Raw genomic sequence first — 27,628 nt, forward strand, 5'->3', positions numbered from 1 at the left:
GCGCGGCGGGTCGCGTGGTCCCGGGTGTCCCTGGGGAGCTCGTCTCGCGGGGCCCGGGAGCACGGCGGGAGCATGCCAGGAGCATCCCGGGACGTGGCGTTTGCGAAATTTGTCCACGGGACAGGAGCGGGTTAGCGCCGGCTGTACCTAACCTTTGGAGCTGTCCCGTTCCTTCGGGGCAGGATGGAGGCAGGAGGCCAAGAACGGGAAGGCAGAGGAATGTGCCAAAGGGAATCCGTGAAACGGCCCCACGTGGTCCTTGTGTGTCTCAGCCGGGATGGCTGGCAGAGTCCTGGCTGCTCACAGCAGCCCTGCCCCGCAGCCTGCTCCCAGGCACGGTCCTGATATCTGCACACATCGTAAAGTCTTCTCCGTTTTTAATGAGAAGAAGCAAAGATCCCTTTTGAAAAGTAGAGGCACATGCTTTTTTGCCTAATAAACCACATAAAAACAAGCACACCAGCTTCCTCATTGCCCACTGTGAACAAAACTTGCATATCAGCAAAAAATCCACAACAACTAACTTTGCATTTTGTGACCAACCAACCGTTTTTGAATGTCTGCAGAAAGTCACAGTTTTGTTTTGACTCTGCCATTTGCATTATTTGCACCAACTCTACTTACGATCATAAATGTAAAAGGTCATTACAGGTTAATCATCAGTACTTTTCTGGAAGTCAGCGAGCCCAGCAACCTGACGTACCTCCTGACACAATAAAGCTGTTAGAACCCTGGTCAATTCAGAAATTACCTTTTTGAACTGACCAAGACCATCATGCTGATTATCCAGCAGGAGAAAAACAAGCCCTAAATCTTCCTTACACCTCATTTAACTTGAGCTTAGCAGCCAAGTGGGTTATGCTTATGTTTTATTACCCTCCTGCCCTAAAAGATATCGAATATCACTTAAAAGTACTGCTGACCCATCATCCAAGTCCAAAGGTGTTTTTCATACCATTTCTCATAGCTGGGCTAACATGAGGTTAAGTACACCTTGTGTCAGCTGTTGCTTCTAAGAAGTGTAATACTATCATTGCCAAATAACCTGTCTATAAATTCTACATTAATGAAACATCAGCAGGATGTTCCTTTCTGTGAGAAATAATAGAGGGGAAGACTGCTACAGGAATCCCACATCTCTGTCAAAATGTATCAGGCAGGTACAAAACACACTTGAGTAATAATCAGATTTTCACTACTGAATTCAATTATTTCTTTCATGGTCTTAGAAAGTTGGGAAGTTTGCCTAAGGGAGAGATATGAGTGGTGTTGCTAACAGGTATATAGACTGAAGTAAGCGGAGATCAAGCTGTGGGGCTCAGACAGAAGCAGCTAGATCTCCTGCAGCAGGAATCCAGCATCATCCTTGTGACTGCTGCTACTATGGAAGAGAAGAAATGAAACAAATAATGTTTTGTCCATCACACAAACAACCATTTTATGACTGTGTAAACAAAAGTATGTACAATGGTTTTTAAGAGAGAAGAGCACATAAGCAGGTAAAACCACAATGGATTTATGAAACTGAAATGAAATGTTGTTCAGCCAGCAGAAGACAAGGCTCCTTATAGCTGCTTATAGCAGCCCTCCATTACCTAAAGGAGGCTACAGGAGAGCAGGGAGACAGACTTTTTACATGGATGGGTAGTGGTAGGACAAGGGGGAATGACTTTAAACTGAAAGAGAGCAGGTTAAGATTAGGTATTACAAAAAAATTTTTTACTGTGAGAGTGGTGAGGCTCTGGAACAAGTTGCCCAGAGAAGCTGTGGATGCCCCATCCCTGGAAGTGTTCAAGCCCAGAATGGATGCGGCTTTGAGCAAACTGGTCTAGTGGAAGGTGTCTCTGCCCACGGCAGGGGGACTGGAAATAGATCTTTAAGGTCCCTTCCAACACAAGCTATTCTATGATTCTATGAAACATTTTGCTCTTGCTCTGACAGTGCTAAAAAGCAAAAGTAGCCACCACCCATATGTCTCATAACAAAACTTCTTGTCTGTGGAAGGCAGTTCCACCAACCCACCAAAGCCACATGCTACAAATGATAACTGAGATGCCAAGAAACTATGAAAGTGTTGGCCAAATGAGAACCAAAAAAAAACCACCTCAGATGTGAAACTTCAAAACTGCAGATAAGGTAGGTTCTTTCTTAATAGAGAGCTTTTACCAGCCAGGGATGGGAAGTCCTACAGACCAGAAGGCTGCCATACACTAAGGGTGGGGAGTTTAGCTACAATTCTGTTTTGCTAAGAGTGCTCTGAGAGGATACTAACTCCTACATCTGACGTTGCTGACACCAGGCTGGCTTGGGAGTGCTGGCATGGCGGTAGTAGTTCTGGTAACACACAGGTTTCCCCAAAAGGTTTTTCATATTTCTGGCACAACTCTGGAGATGTTTTATTATGGGTAGTTACGGTTTCATGCCACTAACTTAACAGCTGGCAAAATTTAGACTGAAAAGTCACTGATTTTGCTTTTAATCTGGCAGAAAAGATACTTCTAAAAATGTAGATGAAGCTATTCTGGACTGCACCTACACTTTCCTTTAAGAGCAGCTGAATAGATCAATAGTTTTTTTTAAATGAGTCAAGGCCAATTTTTAGCTAGGAGAAAATCGACTGGAATCATGAATCAAGCTTTTTTAGGGTGTGTACATTTTAAGCTTCCTTAGCCTATTTTAAACATTTTAACAAATTCTGGTTCTTTGTAGTTGCATTAACTTTATAACTAATAGCGAAACAAAATAAGAAATTCTGGGGAAAAAAAGCTAAAACTTAAGGTAAAGAGATTTAAGATAAATGAACAATGTGCTGTGCCTGGTCTTTCCACGTCTTCACCAGCAATGAGATTAGATCTGTCAAACTAGCATAACTAGCTGCCTTGTAAAGGCAAACAACAGAAATGGTTATCCCGTATATTTGAAACAAAGGAAGATTTAATTCTCATTTTAGCAAAATGAATAGATGAATAACAGGGTGATCTTAGCTATCAAATGATTAAAGGGAAAAAAATATTGATCTTTATTTTGAGAGGAAAATCAGAGGAGACTTACATAAAGTGATCTTAATTCTGAAAGAAAGAGAGTTAATTTCAGGCATGTCATCATGGAGATAAACTAAAATTAAGCAAGTCTGGGAAGAAGAGGGATTCAGATGTTTATTTAACTTACATCACTTAGGGAATATATACACATACATTGTGAGAAGGAGTGAGGGAAAATCTTATCCCTACAGCTTTGTACTTGCTTTCTTCAACTGCTCTGACAGATTTAACTACATTCAGTATAGCAGGTTCCTATGTTTTTCTTGAAAATAGGTAAGCAAGTAGAAGGGAAAGGCTTGAGATAGCACCAGTGAAAAACAATGAACACAATGACCCTTTTTTAGAGGAAGAAAGAGAAAGGTGAGAAGAGTAAGAGCAAATGATCCATTTCTTCCTTTTATATATATATATATATATATAGTAGAGAGAAAAACTGTTTGTATGTACCCTGATATAGAATATCCATCAGCCATATATATATTTGTACGTACATTAATTTTATTCATTAGCATAAATGCTCCAATTTGGGGGGAAGCTTTGCAGATCGGAGCCTCATTTACATGCAGAGTTCCTCAGCATTTAGCAGTTCCTAGTTAAGTTTTGTGTATATCACATCAATTAATGACTGAATGAACTGCAGTGTAGAAAAAAGCAGTTACAGGCTGCAGAAAGATTAATTATAAGAAAAGATTGAACGACCTGGGGTGATTTAATACAGACAAGCAAAGATCCAGGAGAGACACTTTAACATGATGGATTGTTGCAAGAGGAAGGTAGAAATATTTTCACATCTCCAGAAAAGAGAATGAGAAATTATGCAAGAGATACTGAAAGATCAGAAAGTGGAAAACATTTTTAATTATAAGGTACTAAAGCACAGACACTAGGTCCTTGGTACTGAAGCCTATAAACGTGGCCACACAAACACAGTTTCTTGCAAGACTAAAAGACATTAGGTATTTTTTGTTGTTCCTTTTTCCTCTGAGCTTTATGGGGAAAAAATCTCCCAGGAAATACAATATTTCTAGCAGGTCGATTCTCCAGGCAGAGCTGTGCTGGGAAAGGAGGAGTTGAGGTTTACTCTATACGATTTTGTGTCCATTTCTGGTTCAATAATTAAATAAACAAAAATATGAAAGCATGCCAGGAAAAGCAAATCAGTGATTTCCGTGTATTTGAAAAGGGAGCATTTGCAGTCCTCATGTGCTCAGTGGAAGAGTAAAGTTATGACTGAAATGCACCTGGTAATTTTTCTTTATGGTGGAAGTAATTTGGTGCAAAGAATTTGGGGCATATACTTCTACCCTGACCTATGTCAAAGGCAGTGGAATAGGAACGCATACAGATACATATGTTGGAGACAGAGCCAAGAGACATCCTGATCTAGGATCTGTCTGCACATAACAGTTTTATATTTGCATCTGGGGAAGTTTGAATAAGTATGGCAGAAAGTTTAAGTGCAAGACATCCTGGTCACTACATACACATTTATAACAGCATTGGTTACAAACCAAGTAACACTTCCTTGAACATACACTTGCATGGAGAGCTGAGAAAAGGCTCATCAGGAAAGTTAGATGTGTTGGGTTTTAATTTTCATCCTACAGAAAACATGAAAATTACTTCTAATCCTTTGTGCATCTCTTCTGCAGATGACACCCTTCTACCTTTGAGGTGGAGTAGTCAAGTAATTGTCAAGTGTAGTCAGGTGAGCTGTACAGCAAAAAACATAGGTTTGGTGTTCAATAAAGTAGGTGTTAGGTGATAGCCTCAAATATCCATATGATCAGGAAGTTCAAGGGAATGACAATGTGTACTAAAAAAAACAAACAGGGAGTAGGAAAAAGGGGAAGAAGTCTAAAGGTTAAAAGATGACAAACATGTCCTTATGAACAGCAGCTTCCAAATCACCTGTGTGACTATGCAATGGAGAATGTATGTTAAAAATTGTGAAATAAGTTAATGACCAGCAGTAGCCTTAATTATGTTATTTATTTCGAGTCTAGTTTATCAACATTTTCATACCTATAGAATATGCACTGAGAACTAGGGGGGGAAGCCAGTTATGAAGCATGTACAGCCCGAATAGTATTCTCTGAACTTGACTTCTGTTTCTTTTTAGTTCATCCCAGACAGTCGTGGGAACCCTCATATCTGACTGACGTACTTCCTAAACCTCACTGCACACATCCCCTTGATAATGCATCCCCTTGATAATGATTTTTTCCCTGCACACAATTAATATCTAAATATATGATATCTTTGCAGTATCACTGTGGATATGTGCACTCAGATTCCAAATTGTTGAATTACCCATTGCCACTGCCAGGAAGAATGCTCTTTTCTCTCTGTTGGTTAAAACACACTTCGCTCCATATTAGATTCAGGCTTGCCCAGGCAATCGATACATTTAGAGCTCCAGGATTAATCCATGTAATTCACATTTAAGCCAGGAAGTTGCCAAACTGGCACAGTGAAGACCTTCCACAAGGCACTCACATTATTCTTTGCATCCAGTTGCATCCTCTTGTTTGAGGTAAACCTCTACACTTTTAGAAAATTATTCTGAGTATCCTGAGGTTGTGAAAATGCATGAAGAAAGGCATGTGGCTGAATGCAAATAAACCCCCAAATCCTCAAATGGCATTTTAGTCTCCAGACTTTGTATTCTCCAGGTTGCTATTTTTAAAATGTCACTAGACACTTTTGATCTCCTAACTTTTATAAGTGTGATGGTAGTGTGATAACTTTGATGGCAGTGTCTAGGAGTGCTGGCTTTGTTTCTTGTTAGAAGAATAATATGTTAATTCTGTCATTTGTGTATGGAGAAAGGAAATAAGGTAGTGAGGACACTGCAGAAAAAAGTTTCATTGTGATTTGTTAGAGGAAAAGAGTAGGAGTAACAAAAGGAGAGAAAACCAGAAACAACAGAAAGATTGAAAGAATGCTTGTGTGTGTGTGTATAATACAGTTGAGTGTACTGTAGAAGGAATACAAGCACAGCCAAACTTTGTGTCTTTCATTTTGACACAAAAGTGAGAATGCAACAGTGGAGACAGAGCAACCTTTCCAGGGTGTGAATGAGCACTGGTCTAACTTCAAATATCCCAGCCATAACTTGGTTATGTGTTCTAGTCTGGGTCCATTGCACCTTGTGTACTCATGAACCCACAATTACAGTCGCTAGGTAGAGTTAAAAATTTTCACCATTTCATGCTAAAATGTAGCTCTTTTAAAAGGCCCCCTCAAACTCCTGTCAGTTCACCCTAACATTTTTCCATGCTAGATGTTTATGGAAGTTTTGCTTTCTAATAATTTGCAGTTTATAAATCATTCTGTGATACTGAGGAAAACAGAAGACAGGGGTGTGTTTCATTTCAGCAAAAGGAAACAGAATTGTGTCTCTGTTTACAAATTCTCTGGCTGAGATGCTCTTGCATCTGTATACTTTGAAAAGGCCTATTAATTATTAAAGAAATAAAAAGAAAAAAAAACTCTTTGAAGGCCTTTTAAATGCTGATACCACCTCTGACTTTGGAAGTCCCTGAGTCAAAATCCTAGGGAGAATGTAGCTGAGAAATACCTTGTGTCCTGTTATTATACCTTCCCTCATCACCTGCAGTTTGCCACTTTCAGAGAGGGATTTGTGCTTTGACTGGCACAGATGCACTAATCTAGCCAAGAAGAATTATTATGTTCAAATCACAGCTGTGACTTTTTGCTATGTTTGTGGGAGGCCAGTCACATCTGGACAAGTTACATACCTTCAGTCACATCTGAACAAGTTACAGACCAGAAGTATTTTGAAGGCTGGTGATTAAAATTCCCTTAAAAGTTCATTAGCACTGAACATGATCTATCCCTAAAGTTTGTACATTTTGACTAGACCAAACCTGCTTTGCTCTGTTCAGGTATGAAAGAGGATTTCCTCTTCAGTTCCTCCTCGCTGTACCTCAGTTGTACCTCAGTTGTACCTCCTCGCTGTACCTGGAATGTGAAGACAGTAACACCACTTACCTCAGAGGCAATTGCATATCACGGGCTAACATGACAGCTCAAAGGTAGGCTTGCTTGGGAGTGTAGGTGAGGTCATGCAAGGTGGCTAAAGGAAGAAGCTATGTACCCTATGTACCTTCATTTACCACGGAACATGCAGGAATGTGAGCAGATAGCACAACTGTTTCACCTTAGGTTTTTCTGCAGTAACCAATTTCTCTGCCCATGCAGAGTCAGGAAAAGACATAGACAACAGTCGTAAAAATTTATGGGGCAAGTTCATACCATTTTATTCAGTGATGCATTTAACTGATGAGTGGCATGAGGCCACATACTGAATGCTGAGAATGAATAAAAGTTTAAGTGGCAACTCATCCAGTGACCATCAAATTGTTTTCCAATCCTTGATATTTGGTATAATTTCAATATACTGCATGAAGCAAAGACCTTAGTCCAGATATGTAGTGATGTAATAATATTATGACACATATGAAAAAGAAGGTTGAATTACGATAACATGACCATTTTGTTGCTATATTGTGCATTTTTTATGTTTTCCAGCACATTTTATTATAGAAACTAACTGCCAAAGCCCTAATTCAACATATTTAGAGAAGAGATTAATTAACTTTCTAAGTACAAGTAATGTGACTATGTATCTGTTTTGCCTGTGCTACCTAACATCCCTTCATGAACAACAAAAAATCTGTGAATCACCTCAGTAGGAAATGGTAATTTTAAAAAAGAAATAATTTCATAAATTGCAAAACCTGTCTTTTTTTAATTAAAAAAAAAATCAAACTTGAAGCCCCAATTGTTTTCTTGCAATGAGTTTTGAGGAAGTGATTTAATCTTGCTGTGAAATAGTTATTCTGGCAGATATTTTCCAGCTTTGTTATTTAAATCTCCTTACAATTACAGCTATAATAGGAAAAATTAATGTGCGTAAATTATAGCTAAAAATGGCTTTTACTTTGAATATGAATAGGGACCTAAAGGCTTCGTACAGAGAGTCCAATTTTTCATCTACATCTAGGTATGAATCTCTCCCTTTTCGCGCTTGCAGGCAGAGAAGTGCACCCAGAAGCACCAAGGAAAGCGATATCACTACTCTAGGCTTCTCTGTGTCATTCAACAGTGTTGCTGTCATCTTTACGTCTTCTCGAAGATCAGGCAATTGCAAAGTTTACGCACTATGATAAAAGGAGAGAAGCGAGACATGGCGGGCGCGTCAAGCCCCGCCCCCCCCGCCCGGTGGGAGGGGCGGGGCTTGGGGCTGTCAGCGCGGAGTGCGCCTGCGCGCTCCGCCCCCCTCCCGGAAAGGCGGCCACGTCTGCCGGAAAAGATGGATCCGAAGGATCCGAATCGCCGGGCTCGGCCCGCGGCCCCGCCGTGACTGTCGCTGCCCCGCCGCCCCTCACGGCTCCGCTCGGGCCCCCGCGCTGGGAGGAGGTGAGGCAGGGCTGCGCCGAGGCCGCTCTTGAGGGGGGGAGGCCCGGGGACAAGCGCGGCTGAAGGAGAGGGGCGTGGGAGGGGAAGCGGCCCCTCCGGAATTCAGTCCTGGGGTGAAGGGGCCCTTCCAGGGGACTGGGGTATGGTGGTGTCGCAGGCCCGCGCAGCTGCCCGCCGTGGCGGGGTCACGGGAGGGGCTGCGCAGTTTGTAGGGGAGGAGCCCCTCTGTCTGAGCCAGGTTGGGAGTCTGCCGGCCAAACATGTAAGGCTTAGTTGTTTTCTGTTAGTGTGATAATATTCCATAGTGGGTGCTGATGCTCAAAACAGGTGCAGTGGTCTGATTTTTTGTTTTTAAAGCTTTGGTTTAAAAGCCTTGCTTTTGTCTGTTTTTTCTCAGACGTCAGTTACCATATTTCCATCAGTTACCATAATAGCAAGATAACTAAACGAGTAGGAGTAAGGCTTTAAAATAACTACAGCACTAATGGATTAACACAACAGTTGTTTAGGTAACCCACACATCTCGTCTTAGCAACACTAGTCTGATTTGTAATCATTCTATGTCTTTTGCAGCATATGGTCCCAAAGTTTTAATTGTACAGACTTTATCAACAGACACCCATCATGTCCTGGCTTGTTGATCTTGCTGGAAAGGCGGAGGATCTACTCAACAGAGTTGATCAAGGAGCTGCATCAGCTCTGAGCAAAAAAGACACATCAAGCAGTGCAGTTTATGATAATAAGAATTTGAACTCTGCCAATGAATATTCTGAAGTGCACCAGCATACTGGAGAACTGAAATATCAGACATCATCCAAAGCAGCCTACATCTCATCAGCAGCTGATAACATTAAACATCAGAAGGCCACAATCCTGGCAGGAACAGCAAATGTTAAACCAGCACGTAGGACGTCCTCAGAGGCTGCTTCTCCAGTAGAAAGTGTTTCCACACCCAGAGCTGCCTCGCATTTTGTGAGAAGAAAAAAGTCAGAACCTGACGATGAGTTGCTATTTGATTTTCTCAACAGTTCAGAGAAAGAGCCTAATGGAAGGATGGACTCTAAAAAAGAGAAGAGCAAGGCACCTGTTCTTCAAAATCACTCTCGGACTTCAAGCATTAGTTCTGTATCTACCAGTACACAGAGTGCAAAAACTAATGAAGATAATTCCATCAGGAGCCAAGGCAATGGTAGTTAAATAGTCTTGAACCTAGAGATATTTAAAACCCAAGTATGTCTAGGGTAAGGCTAGGTAATGGATTTACTGTCACTTCATGAAACATTTAATGGTAGTGGTATGTCAAATGTGTGGGATACAGCAGGGCCTTTCACATTTTCTCATCACTAGGATAATGCTAGAAACCATGCTAATTTCACAAATTGCATAATTAATGCCTAAATCTTTTGTGTTTTGGATCCACCTCCTTGCTACTGCTCTCGTTGACCTCTCTGTGCTGTGACCTGAGCTGGCATCAGCTCCCATATGTCCCCACGTAGAAGCACAGGTGCTGCTGCATTGGTTTGGTCACTCAAGGGTCCTGACCTGCTGTTGCTACATAGGAGAGTGAGTGACTTTGACCATGGCTAGATGGTGTTGGCTGCTGCCCAGTGCACCACGTGGGATGGTGTGAGGGTGAGCTGACAAACTTCCTGGTCCTGCGGAGTGGAAAGTTGGATGTGCGTAGGCTGTTGTAGAGCTGCAGGCATGAGAGAGCTAAATAGGTAAAGCCTTTGGATTGCCAGAAGTAGTTCATTACTGCAGTCTAAATCCAGAGGCCTGAAAGAGCCTCCAGGCCAGGTGGTCAAAAGATGGGGCTATTCCCAAATCAACAACACAAAGGAGAGTGTGGCTGGGAACTGTCAGGAACTTGCATTCTCTATCAGACTGTCCATTCTATACTTAGTCCTTCTGCTGCTGTGCTGTTTTGTTGTTGTTTATTCTAGAAAATTGAAGGAAGTGGTTATTTCTTAATAATGTAGTTAGAATACTTCATTATTTATTCAGTAATTTGAGCGTGTAAACCATTGTAAATGTCAGTTTTTTACTTACTACATTAAGTATGCTGAAAAGTTTTAGACGTAAAAAGGGATCACTTCCAAAGATGTGAATATTTTTGTATTTCTCGGTCTGTAACTTTTCAGTAAGGTTTACTGCTAATAATAAATAATTCAAATATGTTAGACCTGGCTATATGGCCTTGCTGATTGGTGCTTAAGAAATATATTTATTTTGCTCAGTATGGCCTGTTGACTTCTGAGGATTTTTGAGCAGAGTTTGCATTGTGGAGCTGCAAAATAAGAAAGTCACAGTTACAACATAGGGTTTGAGCATGCTGGTTTCAAAGTTGATTGTACAGATATCTGTACCATTTAATTATTGAGTATAGAATCTGTTAATAGACAAAACCAACTAACATTATACTTTGTATATTGCCACAGATATAATCTAATCTGTGCTATAATGGCTAATTTGTTTCTTCATTAATCTATTGAGTTTTCCAGACAAAGGAATGAGGATAAATTGTCTCATAATTTGGAAACTGTGTAAATAAATCAAAGAGAAGATAATGACACTTCTTAGAATTGTTCAAGTGGGAAAGGGGGTTGAGAAAATGTGGAAAAAATCTTCCTGTCACTGCTGCTACTTGTGGGTGTGGTGGTATTCAGAATTCATGGCATGCCCCATTTCCCTGGGCTTGGGGTTATAGGGGCTGTTGCAATGGTAACAAGGAAGGTAAGGCAGCTTGGTTGGCAATCACAAGGTGAAGTAAATAATGTTTTGGCAACTAAACTGCAGTCTTGATTGACATTAGTTCCAGTCTGACCGCCTGGATTTTCAGCAGTTACTCCCTTGAGAGTAACTAAATTCAGAAGTAATATTTTTGGATTGCCTGCTGTTTGTTCATTGTGTGCTGTGTCATTTTGTCTTAAAACTGATGCAAAGCTTCCAAATATCTGCATGCTGGAATCAAGGCTCTTGCAGTGGATGTTTAACTTTCACAGCATTAATCAAGGACACTCAGTGTGTTTGTGCATGATGGGGAAAAGGCTGTTGGTTCCTCCTTCCATGCAAGGGACTGTAATTCAGAATACTGCCAGGATTTCCCTTATTGTTCTCTTCTAAAATAAAATTTATATCCTCAGAATCTGAATGGAAAACCAGAACGGGCTTGTACTAAAAATTCCCCTAGTTAGTTGCTATGAGTATTTAATATTTTCTGTTACTCTTCAGATCCTGGGGACATTTCTGAGTAGCAAAGGTATAAAAAGAGTGTTAATGTTTTGAAATCCTAAATTTGCCATTAATGTAATAAGAAGTTTTATAACTTCCATGTCTTGTCTTGCAGGATTAACAAAAACACTGCATGGCACATATGTAATAGTCCTGCTTTGTGCAAGTCCCTTGTGAGAAGCAGCTCCACATTCCATTTCAATATAAACTATTTTGATTATTATTATTTAACCATCGATGCAGAATATGAAGTTACTGTTTATATAAAGGCCATTTACAAATATGTATATTAGTTCTAACTGGCATCTCTCCGTTCAGAAACTCCAGACAGTTCAGACTCTGGACTGGGAGCACAAGGGAACGGTGTGAAGGATTCTTCACTAAGTGCAGTAACTAATGCCGGCCTTTCCTCTAATGATGATTTGAAATCACACGAGCTCTCCAACCTGCGCCTGGAGAACCAGCTGCTGCGAAATGAAGTGCAATCTTTAAATCAGGAAATGGCTTCATTAATACAGAGGTCCAAAGAAACACAAGAAGGTACTTCAACTGTAACATTAGTAGAACACCAGTGGACTAGAAAATAATGCTCTTTTTTTGTTATTTGTATTTATAGTAAAATCTCACTAGTTACATTTGCATGTATGACCTACCAAGTAAAATGATTCTTGGTTTCAGAATAATGAAATGGTAGAAACTAAAACTTGTTTAACTACAAAGATAAAACAAATGTTGATTAAAATAATGTGTTCAAGTTAGTTATAAAGCTTACGTCATATTAAAGCAGTGGTAGCAAATACCACTATTAAAATACTTTTTCTGCATTTTGGTGGTTATTGCAAAATATTTTAAAATGAATAAATTCTTTTAAATGCTTCAAAATCTGACTACTTTCTGCTGTTATAGGCTATAATATCTGATGCCTAGAAACTGACAATAAAAATATAAATTTTAGTGTTTTTAATATGACCTCACAAGCTTTTTCAAAGCCAAATGAAATGAAAAATATAAAAAATGTGACTACAAATCACACAAATGATAAAATGTACAGCAAACTCCTGCTGTTAGACATAAAACTCAGAGACCACATTTTTTTTCACAGTAACTGTATAAGACAGATGATTTAAATTTTCATTGAAGTTTAATGTGTGATGTTTGATTAAAAACAGAAACCTTTGAATACTTTGTAAGTATTCAGGCGTTATTTCAACACTGGTGTATTTTTCTACAGTTATTTAGTTTGAGCTTACTGTCACATGGAGTTAAATGAGATGCTTTATGCAGAGGTTTCTGCTTGCACAGGGATATTTGACAGTAGGCCATTGCAAGAGGTGGGGCAGGTGGGATGTGTGTCTGTTTTGAGATCACCTCCCAAATTTTATGGGTCATGCTCTGACAGCCAGTCTGGCATTTGTTACTTCCTGGTAGCTCATAAATTTTGAGTTCTACTTCAACTTGGTCGTACTTAATTTTTTCTTTAAGAAATGAGATATGTGCATCCTGATTGTTTACAAGACCTTGTGATACCTACTTTTATAAACTTCAAAGAAACTTCTTATTTTGTAGAGCTGAACAAATCCCGTGAAAAGGTCGAGAAGTGGAATGTTGATCATTCAAAGAGCGACAGGATGGTTAGAGAACTTCAGGCTCGAGTTGATGATCTGACAGAAGCTGTTGGTGCCAAAGATTCACAACTAGCTGTGCTAAAAGTACGGTTGCAAGAAGCTGATCAGCTCTTAAGTACTCGGACAGAAGCTTTGGAAGCCCTGCAGAGTGAAAAATCACGGTACTTTGTAATTCTGCAAATAGTAATAAGTTTGAAAATTCAAGGTAGATAATTCAGTCTCTTTAAGAAAAAAATAAGCTAATGGGAAAGGGATTGTAACAAGATTTGAAATATGAGGATTAAAGTTTGCTCTGAGCCTGCTATTATCATAGTTGGCAGTGGGAACAGGGCAAATGAGTATAAAATTGGGGGGGTTGGCAGTTGGTTATTGAAAACAATTTTGTAAAAAGTGTTTTTTTGTGTCAGAGACTGGAACTGGAAGGTCTCAAGAAGTATTTCTTTTTCTTGAAAAATACACTTGCTTATCCAGAAACATGAAGACTTTTCTGACTTATCTCAGTGCTGGGATATGAGTCAGCAATTGTATACTCCAGAATATAGGTCAGGGAGGTGTGTGAGTCATTAACTCCAGGCCTCACACCTGTAGTCAGCCAGATGCAGTAATTTACTGGGTAAATTTTCAAAGCTGGTCTGGAAACCAGGAAGTTATATTTCTACCTGAAAAATCACACTAGCTTTCTTCTTTTTAAATTAATACTGTTGCTCTTTCAGGATCATCCAAGACCACAGTGAAGGTAGCAGTTTACAAAATCAAGCCCTTCAAACTCTTCAGGAGAGGCTGCGTGATGCAGACTCCGCACTCAAGCGAGAACAAGAAAGTTACAAACAAATGCAGGTTAGACATGAAGAGTAAGGAAGACTTTTAAGACTCTACTTTTGAGATCAGATCTGTGGGGTTCCAAGTGCTCTCTCCTCCCTTTGACTTAAGTTCCTGTTCAGGGTACTAATTGCTTGAAAAGCTGTCTGCTGCACTAAGTATCCTTGTGATGCTGATCTACCTATGTTACTTTGCAAGCTTCATGCGTGAAAGTTTTTGAAGATTCATGCTGACAATTTTTAGTGGTTTTTTTCATGTTCCTAATGTTAATACATGTTTTAAAATTAAATCAGTAATCAGTTTATTTTTTTAATGCTATGTTGTTATGGAACTTATTGTTACATAATTTTACTGTGTAAAGATGTGAATACATCGTTGCTAGAGACTATTTTCCACACTTAACTTGGCCTTTGTTATATGTAATAGCATCTTTGAAAATATTTATCAGTGTTTGTTTTGGTGTTTTTTAAAGTACTTCAAAATGTGTCAGGCAACATTTAATATTTTTTGAGGAGAAAACTTGCTTTTTGTTTGCTAAACAAATGTGAATAATAGGAAGATTGTTATTCCCTCACTATTTCTGGTGAGGGAAAGAAATGCATATTTCTACTGACATCATTTACTACTTGCTTAAGCAAACAGAATTTCTTTTGACATAATACTAATGCATCTTTAAATTGGAGATGGTAGATATGAAGTGGTGTGCCCTGTGTAGTTGCTTTTAAACTTTCTTTTTTCCTTTCTAGGTTAAAGTTGAGACTGTGTTTAAACACAAAGTATTGTTTCTTTATTGCTAATAGAATGAGTTTGCTGCTCGTCTAAGTAAAGTGGAAGCTGAACGTCAGAACTTGGCAGAAGGGATAACTGTAGCAGAGAGAAAGTATTTAGATGAAAAGAGACGAGCTGATGAGCTTCAGCAGCAAGTCAAAGTAACTAAAAGCCAACTAGAATCTGCAAAACAGGAACTGACAGACTATAAACAGAAAGCTACTCGCATTCTCCAAGTAAGCATTTTTGTGAAGAAATACAGTTTCATTTGCGTGCTTTAACTTTTTTAAGGTGTTATGCTTCAAATAATCTAATTTGTGGGGATTTTTTTATGTGACCTGTAATGTGTTTTGGGGTATATCTATAATGATACCTATAAAGAACAGCTAGCAGTCTGCATTTTGTAAATTTAAATTTATAGATGGAGTTATGGGATTGGAATGGCAGTTCAGATTCTGAACTTGAAGAAAAGTGCAAGTGAACTGTTGCACTTATTGTGCAACATCTGTCAGTGTGTTCTGCATCCAAGAGTCCAATCTTAGGCAGATAGTTAAATAGATTAAACTTAAAATTTGTTTCATCTCTGATATTCCTGATTCATGAACATTGCTCTGTCCTGCTTGAGGCTGAAGCCTGACATAGAGTGGATACTTACATGTAACCAGAGAAAATACTTTTCTGGTCCTGAAAGTTGTGTGTGATCAACATTATATAATCAATGGCAAAATCAGGTATTTTGTGCAGAGTTCTGTACTACTTAAATTGTCAAAGATAGCAAGTCCAAACATGGACGATTTGAGTCTTGTTTTTCAATGTTAGCAAGATGTTGAAGATGGAGATCTCTGTTTAGAATAATTAATTTAGTCTAATGTCCAAGGACAGGTTTTAAATCAGTAAATATGGAAAGCCTGAATCACAAGTCCATGTCAAGCTAACTCTGAATAAAATGGTTTATCCTCTTTCCTGAGAGAGTTATTGCTGTATTTGATTCTTAGCTGGCTTCTGTTGTCAGGAGAGAGGACAGACTGAAAGGGGCTCGGTTCTGTCTTTAGTGTCTGTTAGTGTATGTCTTCTCTGTTATGGTAGTTGAAGAGCCAAAATTCAACATTCCAGGCACTTTTAAAGAGAAAAGCTGTACTCTTCCTTAGAGGACATGTGCTTTCAGTAAATCTAGTCTCATGGTGTACAGGGAACCAGAAAAATTATCAGTAGGGAAAGATTTTCATTTTCAAATGTGTAATGTGTATTAACTTGGCTAAAAGAACAGATAAAGCAGTTTTTTACTGTATGTCTACATTAGAATTTTAGACCAAAGTAATTTTGGCATATTCTAGTTGAATACTTTTTAAATCCTGCTATAAATAATATATTGATTTATTATTTCAGTCTAAAGAAAAGTTGATAAACAGCTTAAAAGAAGGCTCTGGTATTGAAGGCCTGGACAGCACTACAGCAAGCACAATGGAACTGGAAGAACTGAGACATGAGCGAGACACTCAGAGAGAAGAAATACAAAAGCTACTGGGGCAAATACAGCAGATGAGAACAGAGCTGCAGGTAGCTGTGCTTATGTACACATGTATTTGTACTTAGCTATGACAAAGGACTGTTTTCTTGTGTACCGTGGGTCTGTTGTTTCTAGTATTTATTACCTTACTTCTTTCTTCCCTCACTACTTTTGAGAGAAGCATTTCTTTCCAAACAAGCATGGCAGTTTCTGTACCTATATCCTTTTCTGCAAGGGCTACTAATCCTTGAGGCAACGTAATCCAAGTCATCTGCTGGCATAACAGGCTCAACCCAGCAGCTGCACGAAAGCCTACTTTGCACAGTTTTAGCCTGTATACAGTAGGAAGGAAGAAGTGGAGGATTTTCATGTTCACAAAATGCATTTATTTTATTACTGTATTAATAAAAATATTCTGTATAAAATGATAAATGTCATTTATCCAATACACCCTCAACCTTCCATTTCCTCTGAAGCAATATTGCATATACTACTTTTTTTTTCTTTTCCCATTACCTATGACAGATTGCAGAAATGTTTGAGTGTTAGCAAAATGGTTACATTTCTGTTCATTTCAGGATATGGAGACACAGCAGGTAAGTGAAGCTGAGTCAGTGAGAGAGCAGCTTCAAGACCTACAAGAGCAGATATCAGCACATAAAATGGCCAAGCAAGAGGCAGAAGCTGAACTAGAACGGCAAAAACAGGCAAGGAATTCTTGAAAGCTTATTGATCTTATTTTAGGCCCCATGTGGTGTCATCAGCAAAGCATTTGGCTTAATAAGAGAGTAGCTTATACAGTGTTTGGGTTATTTTTTTTTAGTATTCCAGAGAAATCCCCAAAAGCTTGGTGAATGTCACTAGGCCAAAGAAAGCACAACGAGGACTAAGCAATGGTCAGGGCCTTCTGAATACTCCTGATGAACAGAGATCTCACTGATGTATTAAAGAATAAACAGGACCCTAGGAAGTGCACAGAATTGGTCAGAATCTTAAATTTTATTCAGCAGGGAATAAGTCAAACAACAGGGATATAGTAACACTTGGAATATTATTTATATCAAGAAACTAAATACTGGAAGTAGTTACTGTGGAACTTCCCATGCTCAATTAATACATAAGTTTTAACTCATAAAACAATGTCATTGTCGTGGAAGTTTATAGATTTTTTTTTTTTAATCGCATGAATCTAATCTGAATCTAAATGTTGTTACTTCCAAACTGATCTATTATTACACAATTTGCTGATAAAATTATTTTAATGAATTTCTTCAGATTTTGTCATCTTTTTGAGTAAACTCAGCCTTGATTTAACCAGTTTTGTGCAAAGAGAGGGCAGAAAAAAGACAAACTCATCTTTCTTGTGAACAATAAGAATTGAACAAATACTTTGCACCTTGTTAAAAAATTTCTTTGTAAGGAAAAGCTCATATAAAGAGAATTAATGAGGAAAGCAGGAGTACACTGTATCTACTGGGAACAATTTATCTAACAGGATTATCTGTTCTTCCAGAAATTACATTTTAATGAGATGCTTGCAGCTTGAACTAATTAAAAGGCAGAAGTCGAGGTCTGCTTTTGATGGGTAGCTAATGTTTATTAGGTCAAAGCAGATGGTAGATGGTATTTTGTTACTCCTACCCTTCTGAGAAATATGCTTTAAGTCAATACTACCTAGAGAAAGAGTGAGGTGAATTAGAAAAACCTTATCAGTTATTGCAGAAACTGAAGTATTCCTTTTGATGACACACCTTTACATGTGCTTTTAATGTAATTGTGTTGATACTTAATACAATTATGGTCAGTGCTGGCTGGGAGTTCCTTTAACTATTACCAAAAGGTTTCTGAAACTGAAGGTGGAAAATAAGGAGAGGTGTTATTTTTTGTACACCTGCTGATTCAAAGGGAGAATAGATTATCTGTTTTCTGTAGCAACTGACAGCTGAAGTTATAGTGATTTGAATACTCTGAGTATTCTTAATTTAAAAGAATAGCATGACAGGTCTTTAAGTGGGAGCTAAAATAGCCACTAAATCATGGAAGTAACAAAACGTATGGTTAGATTTCTCTTCAGTAATTTGTTTCTTACTAATATTCCTTCCCCTTTCACAAAATGGCCTGAGGTTGTGTCAGGGGTGGTTTAGGTTAGATATTAGAAAAAGATTCTTCATCCAGAGGGTGGTTGTGCTCTGGAACAGGCTCCCCAGGGAAGTGGTCACAGCACCAAGATTGACAGAGTTCAAGAAGTGCTTGAACAATACTCTCAAGTATGTGGTGTGACTCTTGGGGATGGTCCTGTGCAGGGCCAGGAGTTGGACTTGGTGATTCTTGTGGGTCCCTTCCAACTTTGCACATTCTGTGATCTGCTATGTTAATTTATCCTACACCTTAAAGGAAGATGTGTGTCATACAGAATTATAGATAAATATGCCAAGAGTTTTTAAATACTTTTAAAAAATGGTATTTTGAATTAATGAGTTTATTTTAGGAATACAGACTCCCCACAAAGTATTTCGTAATTGTTGCATTATTGACATAGTTTCAAGATAGCAACATAATAAATGGTGAAAGTGTAATGAATATAAACTCTAGTCCCAATGAAATTGTGTGACTCTTAGTAAGCTACTCTGGATTAATATTTATATTAGGTCAGTCTCCACGAAAGAATTTAATTGGTCTTGTAGGTTGTGTCTTCATACTCAGCTTTGTCTTTCCCCTTACCCCCCCTATTCTAGTCAGACACTTAACTAAGATTAAATTTCAGTTTGTATTTGATTACAGCATATTGCTTCCTTGTGTTTCATTGTGAAACTCTAGATAAGAGATTGTCACTCAACATAGTTATATGTATAAAATCTTTTATTTGTAATTGTGGTGAATTTTATAGGAACTCCATTATACCGAAGAAGAACTGTATCGAACAAAGAATACTTTGCAAAGCAGGATAAAAGACAGAGAGGAAGAAATTCAGAAGCTCAGAAATCAGGTGTGTAGAGAAAATAATTTTATAACCTTCAGTTATAAAAATAGTGACGGAAACTATTAATATGACTAAACTCTCCTGAAAAATCCCATAAAGGTTCTACTTGGGAATTACAGTGTATTTGTTTCCAATACAGACTAGAAGGGAACCACGTAGAGTAAATAGCCTAATTTATAGTTGTATGTGCTTTTATATTTGGGGATAGTAATTAACCTCTGTCCCAACTAGACCTGATGGGTGATGTTGGATCAACATTCTTCTTTATGAAAACTAAAAGAACTCATTGGAGTTTGATTAGGTCATTACGATTTCATCTAAGATCATTGTAACTGGGCATAAGAACCTAAGATACATCCTACAAACTCAGTGATCCATCTACTGCTCTGTGTTGGACAGTGGCAGTTAGGGGCCAGCATGTTTTGGCCACTTCCTTCCCTTCCTTGTACCTGGTCACCATCAGCAGTTCTGTTGGGGACATTAGTGCTGTGAGTCTCTACTAAATCCCACCGGTATGTTGATGGACCTCTTTTCCTTAAATCGGTCTAATCACTTTTGGCACCTCCTGGTACTTGTCAACCTCCAGTCCCCTTGAGCAGCATGAAGGCATAGGCCTCATTTTGTGCATATCTTAGCATGATGAAAAGTAGTCTGTATGTAGAGAAATTGATAGTCTGGAGTCAGCTATGGTCAGCTGTGCAGTTATAGTGTCAGAGGGTTTGGAAATTGTTGTGTTGCGATAAAGATTTCTTGAGCATGTTGGCAGACTTGTCTGGTAATGCTGGCTTCTGGACTACCTGCACCTGCCATGTTGCAGGCATATAATTTGTATTTTGGATATCTGTCATTCCTAATGATTGTTTTTCATCATTGAAGCTCTATCTGTGTGGTATACGATGCCAATAAGTGGCTGAGGTTCAAGATTGTAGTGAATAGATGAGGTATTGCACATATGGCAGATCTGGTGATTCCCCTTTGCTTTAAATATTTTCTGCAAATTGAATTACATGATCCATGTCAAATGCACGATCCATTTGCTGTCCTTGCAGTTTCTATTTGCTAGTACAATCATGTTTCTGCCTCAGTGCTTCACAATTCTTCTGCAACACATCCTGCATTTTCACCATTTCATTCAAGTTTTCCTGTAAAATTGGCATCAGATTCTTTGCATCTGTACTGAGTTTTTCCTTCCTCACTTGAAAACATTTTATGTATTTGAAGTTGCAAGTGTAGTAGCCAGACTGGATTAGCTTGCTATTGTCATGCCTACCTCTGAGGCATAGCATTGATTTTATGATTAAACTTAGGGTTATACAGAAAAGTTCATATGATTAGAGGTGGATAACAGAGAAATATATTTTTACATAGAGTTTGTTGTGTCATGTAAAATCTTGTTTTAGCAACTGTTGAAATGAAGTTTCCTGTTTATTGTGTTCATTACTGATAGTTTTGATAGCATTATCCTGAAAAAATTCTGCAGTGGAGAAACTTGGTTCTTGAAGGCTTAGATCATTATTGAGTTTTGTAATATGTCAGTTGGTCAGACTTTGAACTTAGGCTGATTTTTTTTTTGTTTTTCTTTGCTTTTTAGCTCACAAACAAGACTCTAAGCAGTAGTAGTCAGACAGAATTAGAAAATCGGCTTCATCAGCTGACAGAAACACTCATTCAGAAGCAAACCATGTTAGAGAGCCTGAGCACAGAGAAAAACTCACTTGTGTATCAACTGGAACGGCTTGAGCAACAGCTGAAGGCTATCCAAGGCACTAGTGCTAATGGACCTTCCATTAATATGGCAGGCATTGATGGTGCTGAAGGTAAATAAGGAAATATAATATTTAAAACTCTTGTCTTTTTTGCAGTTCAGGCTTTTATATTTCCTAATGCCTTTCCCTGAATGAGTCTGTAAGGAAAAATAAATGCTGAAAATAGGCTGCTTATGCTAGAGACCTTAGTAACTATAGTCTGCAGCAGCCAGTATTACAAAAAATAGTTAACTAGAAGCTCCTTTTTGTGTCTAAATGACTTTAAGTAAATTTAATAAAGCCAATGTAATCTTTAGTTCTCAGTGCTATGGCATTATTGGAACAATCCTCTCACAGGTGCAAATAAACCCATCTCTTGGGGCTTAAGCCGAATATCAGAAGCAGGATCTAAGTATTCTCTTGTAAAGAGGGTTTGGGAGCAAGAATGGGATACTTCCTTTTCAGAACTGATCAGAGGTCTGGTTGAAATTAATCTTCTTGCTTTCTGTTTTTCTTGAAAAGCAGCTTAAAATTCAGTGGTTCTGTTGAGGTTGGTTTGTCTGACTTGTATCTCTGGCAGAACCTCAGAAGTTGATTCATGGTGTTGAGATGTTACTTTTCAAAATTTGTCATTTTTTATATATATTAAGTAAATTTTAAAAGCAAGGGACAATTACTAAGAGCTGTAAAATGACTGACCAGATGTTTTTAATAAAGCTGGTATATAGTAAAAATGTAAATAAAGTAAAAAATTTTTGAGTATACAAGTTAGTGTCAGAAATGCTAATCAAAGTTTTACTGTATGAGAAGTAAAAAAATTTGAGAAAGTGTGATAGTATCAAATCCATCATTTTATACACCTAGTAATAGTTACGACTTGATAGAATTGAATATCAAGATACCAATCTAGTGAACTTAAAAAAAACCCACTAAATTGAAGAAACATTGGACTTGATTGTAAGTTTATTGAGAATTCCATTCTCAAAACATGCTTCTCTGCCCCCAGCAAGACGACAGTACAATCAAATTAATCACTATTTTTATATTATTTTTATACGTCTTTGTTATACATTATCAGTTTGTTTTCTTAAGCAACACTTCAGCTAATGGGGTTTTTTTGCTTTTTTCCCTTCAAACAGGTGCTCGTATGCGTAATGTTCCCGTCCTGTTCAGTGACGTGGATACCAGCGTGGCAGGAATGTATGGGAGAGTCCGCAAAGCTGCGAGTAGTATAGACCAGTTCAGGTAAGAGTGTCCTGAGGGAATGCGTGTTGTAGTTGCTGTAATCCTTTCACAGTTTTCAGGTGACACGCTTTCTTTTGTATTGCTCTTATGAAGGTAAAAGTTAAAAATAATGCAGCCAAAGTGTAGTATAAATTACTAAATGTTAACCTACTTGAGCTTTTCTGTAACGTTAATATTCTTGGGCTTTTTCAAATTATAGTCAATTATTTAAATAATGCTCTAGTAGATACAAGAGGATCACCAAACTATGGACAAAACCATCTAACTTTTTTCATTACCATCTTCTATGTTTTTTACTTACAGTTGTGTCTGTGATAAACACTGTAAGAGTGTATTAGAGGGGGAGTATCATCTATACTCTTTTAGTCCTATTTAGGCATCCTGATGAAGACAAGACTCTGGTTTCTGACCCAGTGTAGCTGTTTACTTTGAAAGATAATCTATTTGAGGAATTAGTAACTGAAAGTCATTCTGGATCCAGTGAAAGACTTGCTTTTATCCTTTTTCTGAGCAGTTAGGTTAATTGTCAGTATTCAGATACCAGTAGAAAACAAAATTAGGCAATACTTCTTAATCCTTTGAAAGCAAAATGCCTCAAGAGAAAGTCCTTTGTGCATCCATGGTACTTGAATTTCATTGTGAAGGATATCAGGATTTCCATTATTGGGACCTATTGTATGTAATGTTTCAATTCTGAACTTCATTTGACAGTATTGTATTCCCTTCCATACATGGAATTGACATTGCTGAGCAATGAGCAGTGCACACATGTGATGGAGTTACTTTGAAGCACTGTAGCAGTAACCTTGCAAAACCCAAGAGCTTTTCATCTAATGAACTATAAGAATAGTAGTAATGTATTGCGTTTTCCAAAGGAATCCAAACTTTTAGTTGCTTTGATGTATCGGGTTTTTCAAAGGCATCCAAGGTTTCAGTTGCTTAAATTTTTTTGAAAGATTCATGACAGCTCTTCAGGTAATGAAATTTGACAAATATAGAGCATATTTGTGTGTTTTTAAAATGCCTGTACACCTCTTGAGTCCTAATTGTTTTTCAAAAACTTTGAGCCTTGCATGAAAGAGAAAAAATTAGGAGAATATGTTTTATGGTTTGAATTTTCTAACTCCACTTAATCTTCTGAGTACATGAAGTAAAATTCAAGACATAGCAAAGCTATGTGTGTAACATCTGCTCATGTTTGACTTTGTGATGACTGGGATGAGAGGAACAGGAATTTATTGCTCAGTGTTAACTTGTGCATTTTGTTTTCTCTTGTACCTGTGTAGCATTCGGCTGGGAATCTTCCTAAGGCGGTACCCCATAGCAAGAGTCTTTGTAATCATTTACATGGTGAGTCAGCTTTCTTTAAGGCAAGACTTCTGTAGCCAGTTTAAATGGCCAGATTGATGTTCAAAAGGCTATATCATTAACAATTCAGTGTGGGGTTTTTTTTAAAATGGAACTAAATAATACTTATGTAACAGCTCTTTGGAGTCATGTTGCTTTCCAATTTTCAGTTTTTCCCAGGAATTCTTAGTATAGCAGTCTTAAGGACACTTATGTAACTATCATTTAAAGGACTGTAAAAGCAGATTTCTAGTAGTCAAATACAGAATAATAGTGACCAGTTGCCAAGGTTAACCCACTACACCTGCACACACCGCATAGGAAAATGACATCTGCTTAGAGCTTTTGTAATATTTGACTCTTTGCAGGTTTTTTTTTGGTGGCTAATGGTCACTCTTCTCTAGTAGCTGAAAAAGTAGCAAGAAAAGTTTTTCTTGGCAGACTTAACCAGTGGAAATATAGACTTAAATAGTGGAAAGTTGCTCACCCACAACAGGCAAAATTGTCAGGCTGGCAACTGATAGAAGTGAAATGCCTCCCTTTTCCACTGGAGGGCAGGTGCCTGTCAGCTGCAGGAACCTGTGGAAAGTGCAATCTGCCTTGCTTGGAAATATTCTTCTGGTTGAGGACATGGAAAAAAACCCACGTTGCTTGAGAAGGCATAATGAGTTGCTGACCAGAGTTTCTGAGAACTGCTGTCACTATTTCGTGATATAAAGGAGACAGACAAAGGAACAAAGGAAACTACAATTTCCCCCTGCAATTGCATCTTCTACCCTCCTTTTAAGTGTTGGAAGGAACAGGCTGATTAATTCCTAACCTCTCTTTCATCACTTAAACTTATAAATATATAAATAAAATGCTTTGTACCAAAACAGTGGAGACTTTTGCTGCCTAAGCTGCAATCTGAAGGGAAACTCGATGATGGCTGTATATTGGGAAGTCAGTGGCAGTTACACTTTTTTCAGCTCAAACCTTGACTATGACTACTGTAACTTGAATTCTTTAAATTTTTTTTTAAAGCAAGTGTGGCTTATGTATTTCTTGTTGCGCTTCAAGCAGCTTCTTCAATTCTAATTGGATAGTTTCGTCCAAATTTGAATGAGAACATTCACACAGAGTTCATAAAAATGCCTCAAGTCAGTGTCTGTGGTAAGGAGAAGGATAGGAGAACTCAGCTGTCTTACACAGTCTGATGTCAGCCAGCTGGCACAGGAATAGTGGCTTACCAGTCACTCAAGGCAGATCACATAATGTGCTGGCTGGGGACTGGATATTGGAGAGAACATCTGGAGTCAGTGGGGCGTGGAGGAAAAGAGAAACCAGAGGACACAAATTGGTAGGAAAACAGGCTGCTTTATTTTTGCTGCTTGTTTAAAGTCCTTAGCTTTCTGCAAATGGCTTCATCAGAATATGACTCAGCATTTCACTGTTCAAATGCAAAGTTTTTTTAGGAGTAGCTGATTATTGGGAAAAATATTTTAATCAAAATATTTCGACAAAACAAGTTTTATTAGCTGTCACTGAGAGCTCTCATATTTACTGCTGCTGTGAGTGAGGATTGTCAGTGTTAACTTTATTTCTTTGTTTTTCTCAGGCATTGCTTCATCTCTGGGTTATGATTGTTCTCCTTACCTACACCCCAGAAATGCATCATGACAGTCCCAGTGGCAGGTAGACTGAGACAGGACCATATGCTGTGCTAATGTGATTTGGACTGGCAATGTCTTTAGAATAATCAGTCCTGAAATATCAGCAAACCCTTTCTTGTGGGGTTTAGGAAGGAAGAAAACCATCATGCCTGATTTATCTCTACTTTTCAAATACATATATAATACTATGTAGCTTTTTCAGCTTACCTAAAAGAGCATAACTTTCCTGGAGAAATAAAGCTGTTAAGTTAAGCTATGGTTAGCCTTTATATTTTATGTAGACCTTCTGGTGGTTAGAGTGAAAGATAAGACTTGCTCCTACAAAGAAATGCAAGGATTTCTGAAATTACAGATATATATGGTACAAATTATTTCAGGTCATATTGGATATGGGCTATGGTCAGGTAATAAACTGTACTTAGCAATTCAAATAAACTTCTTTCTGGTTTCTTTCAGTCTGCTTTTGCACTTCTGTTTTTAACTTTGTAAATAACAGGCTTTTCCTTAATATGTTAAACTGGGAAAAGGACAATGGATTGGTGCAATATATTTTTGTAAATAAGTTTAAGAATAAAATATTATGCATTCTTAGCTTTGTACTTCTAGTACAATAGATATATCTTTCCTACAACTGAGTAGTGGGGCTACCTATTTAAAGGGTGGTATTTTAGCTTTATTTAGAGAAAGAGAGAGATGGTTTTGAGAGAGGTTTAAGCGCTTGAGAAGTAATGGTGTTTCTTTTTGCACTTGAAATTTGTATATTTTAACTGCATTTTCTTATACCTCTTTCATTAGTACATGTCTTAATCAGATCTTATTGAAACATTTATTTTCTAAAGCTTTGGGTACTTAATTAAAACTATTTCTATATGAAATCTATCAAAACATTAAAAATTTCTCATGTCTAAACACTCACCAAATATACTAATAAACAAACCTCATCAACTATTTCTCTTAAAACCCAAAATACCAAACCTACTGTAATAGTTCTGTTGTTGGATTTGTGGCATTCTGTAATTATGAATTATCGATAGACAATCATACAGATCACTTTCTTAAGAAATTTCTTGTTTTCTTGTGTGGTGCTCACAGCTGAGTAATGAAAAGATGTCTACAAGCAATTTGTCACTCTTGCTCTTAGGATATGGCTCGGTTTTCACATGACTGAACACACTCAGCATTAGATCCTGTCCATGAAGTCTGTCACTCTGCCTCCTCTGGAAATGTTACAGTAGACAAATGACTGTATTGCTGTTCTGATTCGGATCTTGCAGAGAAAACTGAAATGTTTTGATGAACTGAGTAATAAAGGAGAGCATTTATTGTAAGTTGTGTCCCTTCCCTCTGTCACATTTGCTTTACTTTGCCTAGTTCCTGTTGTCTGGGTTTTTTTCAATTCTGATGCTGAAGCCACTTTTGAACCCCAGGGAGAGCCGATTGGTATAGAAGGAGATCATGTAAAGGGCCTTTTCACACTCATTTTCTACAACATGCAGTTTTTTCATCTAAAAGCCTCCGAAACACTAAATCTTGGGATACTCCAGTATATTGTGACTTTGGGGGGGAACATTCTTAGTGGTATAAACCCCTTACAGCTTTTGTGACAACACACCAACTGCATATCTATTCTTACTTCCTTTCTTCCTCTGTTTTTCTCTTTTTTCTTCCTTTTTTTTTTTTTTGTGCATGTGGACAACAGCTTTTGGATGCACAGATAATACCTTTTTTTGGTGAAAGTCACTGAAGCCCTTAGAGTGTTTCTAGAACCCTTTATCATAGATTAGTCTTCATTTCTTCCAGGTTTTATGGTAGAAATTTCACAGGGGTACGCTACTAGAAGATAACTGCTGACTTTTGCCTATTGAATTAGGCTCTTGTGTTCCAGTTTCTGTTTGGGTTTAGGCAGTGATGTCTTGAAGATGAGAATAATGACTTTGGTACAGGGTGCTTGAGCAGCATCAACCCTGTCCTCTGGGCAGTTCTAAACTGTTTCAGAGCTATACAAGAAATAAAGAACTATTCCTTAAAGGTTTTGTTCAAACACACTGGATTTTTGCCGCCATAATTAATTTTAATGAGCTGCACAATGCACTGCAAGAACATGGAAGGTCATGTGATGGAGTCTCTCAGAAGATAAATGCCAAATTTCGAGTTGCAAGGTAAGATACACTCCTGCCTCTGATCAGCAATATTGGGGCCCGATGTCATCTGTATAGATTT

General features: G+C 38.1%; 2 protein-coding genes across 3 annotated transcripts in view; one reads left to right on the top strand and one right to left on the bottom strand.

Moving 5' to 3' along the window:
• ITPK1 (inositol-tetrakisphosphate 1-kinase) overlaps positions 1–27,628 on the bottom strand; it is a 236,554-nt gene that overhangs the window by 11,462 nt on the left and 197,464 nt on the right. The gene's annotated exons all lie outside the window — the stretch shown is intronic.
• Positions 8,352–26,621, top strand: GOLGA5 (golgin A5). Of its 2 annotated transcripts, XM_064658992.1 has the most exons (14): positions 8,352–8,489; positions 9,063–9,678; positions 12,039–12,260; positions 13,287–13,506; positions 14,059–14,182; positions 14,965–15,168; positions 16,319–16,489; positions 17,018–17,146; positions 19,327–19,425; positions 21,011–21,236; positions 22,304–22,409; positions 23,696–23,759; positions 25,354–25,430; positions 26,501–26,621. In XM_064658992.1, exons 2-14 carry the CDS (start codon positions 9,114–9,116, stop codon positions 26,502–26,504), a joined length of 2,211 nt encoding a protein of 736 aa, XP_064515062.1. In that variant the 5' UTR covers positions 8,352–8,489; positions 9,063–9,113; the 3' UTR covers positions 26,505–26,621. The 2 variants fall into 2 exon arrangements, with proteins under 2 accessions (XP_064515062.1, XP_064515061.1); XM_064658991.1 differs by lacking the exon at positions 26,501–26,621 and having other exon boundaries at positions 25,354–25,863.

The sequence above is a fragment of the Pseudopipra pipra genome, chromosome 6 (assembly GCF_036250125.1).
Source record: "Pseudopipra pipra isolate bDixPip1 chromosome 6, bDixPip1.hap1, whole genome shotgun sequence".
Lineage (NCBI taxonomy): Eukaryota > Metazoa > Chordata > Aves > Passeriformes > Pipridae > Pseudopipra > Pseudopipra pipra.

Excerpts from the sequence above, each read along its gene's own strand:
- GOLGA5 (XM_064658992.1), top strand. The coding sequence starts at position 9,114 with ATGTCCTGGCTTGTTGATCTTGCTGGAAAGGCGGAGGATCTACTCAAC. Across the intron at positions 9,679-12,038 it reads CATCAGGAGCCAAGGCAATG|AAACTCCAGACAGTTCAGAC; the intron begins GTAGTTAAATAG and ends CTCTCCGTTCAG. Across the intron at positions 21,237-22,303 it reads AGGCATTGATGGTGCTGAAG|GTGCTCGTATGCGTAATGTT; the intron begins GTAAATAAGGAA and ends CCCTTCAAACAG.